General features: G+C 46.9%; 1 protein-coding gene across 1 annotated transcript; it reads right to left on the bottom strand.

Moving 5' to 3' along the window:
- Positions 1-1129: 1129 nt before the first annotated feature.
- On the bottom strand, positions 1130-2401 carry LOC133889736 (thaumatin-like protein 1b). Its single transcript, XM_062330199.1, has 2 exons — positions 2225-2401; positions 1130-1970 (listed from the first exon to the last, which is right to left on the bottom strand). Exons 1-2 carry the CDS (start codon positions 2310-2312, stop codon positions 1258-1260), a joined length of 801 nt encoding a protein of 266 aa, XP_062186183.1. The 5' UTR covers positions 2313-2401; the 3' UTR covers positions 1130-1257.
- Between the last annotated feature and the right edge of the window lie 215 nt (positions 2402-2616).

The following is a 2616-nucleotide window of genomic DNA, read 5'->3' as shown; positions in this document are numbered from 1 at the left end:
TACTAGCTTTCCCACCAAGAATCACCTTCAAAAGGGATCTACTTGACCCAAAACAAATTATGTGGCATGATCTAGCTTCTCATCTTATAAATATTAACTTGACCGAAGAACGAGATGAGTTTTGATAGAACTTAAATCAATTCTATCACTCACTCTACAGAACTCTCGTTTATAGTGATCAACATATCCAGTAAAATAGATGTGGAAACTAAATTCCATTAAAAATTAAGATCTTCTTTTGATACTTACGCAAATGTATGCTACAAACAAAGGATAACCTCACTAAAAGAAAATGGTATAGCAATCAGAAGTGTTGCTTTTGTCACAAACTGGAAACGATTAAGCGTCTCTTCTTTGAATGTTGATTCGCTTGTTGCGCATGGTTTATAGTCTAAGTGGCCACAAATCTTTATCAATCACAAAGTACCAAACATATTTGGAATTTGGCTATACGGTCTTGGTAAAAATTTGAAAGCTAATGTTCTGGTGGCAGCAGTCTGTTTTTACTGATCGCTATGGTTATGTATGAATAACATGGTCTTTAATAAAGAAAATATGCTTCTTATTTGCAGGTTATTTTTACATGTACACATTTGCTCCGTATATGATCGATGATGCAACAACAAGAACATCGTCAGTTTAACATCTAGATGTGCACACTTGGAGCAAGCGGCTAGTGAGCTCTTTACCCGGTTTGGGTGACGCGCTAATCTTCGCCTTGAAGCTCCACCACCACAATTATCGTATTGAAGACATGTTCTCTTTTCTTTTATTTTTGTTCTTTTTTTTTCTTTTGTTTGGTTATGTGCATTCTTATATAGAAGTCAGTGGTGAACTCTTATACGTTGTATCATCTTAATATGTCTGTCAGAGTTAACAAAGCTTCTCTTTTTAAAAAAATAATAATCCAAGATGCTAAAGGTACGAATGAATAAATGAATTTCATGGTATCGTTGAACCACCTTCTGTCCATGAATAATTGATTATTTCTACTGAATAAACTAAACCCATGCATGCGTGTGTGTGTTTCCTTGAGGATGACAACATGTTATTGCTTGTACGTGACCTTATATGGTTGAACCACTGCATGCCATTATTTCTGTAGGAATTTTAGAAGAAACATCCAGTCTGGAGGTCCAAACGGACCCTAATTATGCAGTTCCTCTCACAGCTCTTTATTATGAAAAGCCTATTAAGGAGCCACCACGAATTATAATCCAATCTGTTTGTGATCGAATTCACTTGATTATCACGGCATCAAGTCCCAGGGCAGAAGGTGACGTCATAGCTGGAGGGGCCGGAGCATGTGAAGGTGCTGCTGGCGTCGTCATAGGCGTAGCTGTACGCCGCCGGGCAGGCACTCTTGAACACCTGCGAGTAGTTGGTCGGCCCGCACGTCGCCGGCGAGCCGTACTGGCCGGTGCAGCAGTAGCGCGCGCTGCCGTACGCGTTGCACGCGCTCCGGCACGCAACCACACTGCTGCCGGACGCGGCCACGACGCGGAGGTCCGAGGGGCACATCGCGTTCACGTCGCCCGCGCACGCCGCGGGGCGGCAGTCCCCGCCGCCTCCCGAGGGTGCCACGCGAACCGGCACGTTGAACCCGTCGACGAGGCTGACGTCGTAGAAGTCCTGCCCGCCGCTGCCGGGCGCGGCGAGCGTGACCTCGACGAGCGAGACCGGCGGCGAGGGTCCGTGGCCATCGCAGGCTACGTCGCCCGTGCCGCAGTCGCCCGTGGCGCAGGAGAAGTGGCCAGTGGCAGAGTCGACCGCGCAGCCCGTGCGCGCCCAGAACGTGCCGGACCAGCTCCCCGACGATGGCGCCTCGAGGTGGAACGTGGCGGACGGCGGGAGGAAGAAGCCGGAGCGCGCGAGCGGCGGCGAGCTGGCACCGTGGAGCGCGCCCACCCACACCGGGTGCTGGCAGGCGTTGGCGAAGCTGAACGACGACGTGCCCTCCGCGCTCAGAGCTGCAGATCCATCAGAACACATTTACGAGTCGTACGTATAAAAAACAAGTTGAAAAAAAACTCAAAGATCAGACACCAAAACCAAATCAAGTTTCATGCACGGACCCGAACTAATTATGAAATCATGTTCTTTGCGATAATGTCGAAAGAAAGTGAAATTAAAACATGGAAGAACACATTAACAAAGTGAAATTAAAACATGGAAGAACACATTAACAAAGAGCCAAAACTTGCGCGGAAGAAGAACTCCACACCTCTAAAGAGAAGCTGGAGAATCACGAGAATGGCAGCTCCATTGCCGGCGGCGACAGGGCATCGGCGAAGAAGGTGAGCGACCGCCATGGCAGAGAGAAAGCACAAGTACTCTAGGTCTCACAAGTTTGAAGCTCCAAGCACAAGCTACACCTCCTATATATGGGTTGATATTTATTTATATATATATATATTTATATATAGCAAGTAAAATCGATAAGCAAGAATGTACATGAGCCCTAGGTAGTTGTAGGTAGGCGGATAGAAGATGCGTGGAGGAGAGAAAATGCAACAGATCGAGAAAAAAAGGGGTTGCGTTTTCGGCGAATTTATTTTGGTCCCTCACGCTTGGCATGGGCTATCAAGCTGTTGCAACAGAAAAAAGGCGATCGAG

This window comes from Phragmites australis, chromosome 13, assembly GCF_958298935.1.
Source record: "Phragmites australis chromosome 13, lpPhrAust1.1, whole genome shotgun sequence".
Taxonomy (NCBI): Eukaryota; Viridiplantae; Streptophyta; class Magnoliopsida; order Poales; family Poaceae; genus Phragmites; species Phragmites australis.
The sequence above is the reverse complement of the archived record's forward strand: the minus strand, read 5'-3'. Positions and strand labels throughout refer to the sequence as shown.

What these genes read in the sequence shown, in the direction of transcription:
- LOC133889736 (XM_062330199.1), bottom strand. Translation starts at nt 2,312, where the DNA reads ATGGCGGTCGCTCACCTTCTTCGCCGATGCCCTGTCGCCGCCGGCAAT. An exon ending in TCTCCAGCTTCTCTTTAGAG is followed by an intron (nt 1,971 to 2,224) that starts GTGTGGAGTTCT and finishes ATGGATCTGCAG; the next exon opens with CTCTGAGCGCGGAGGGCACG.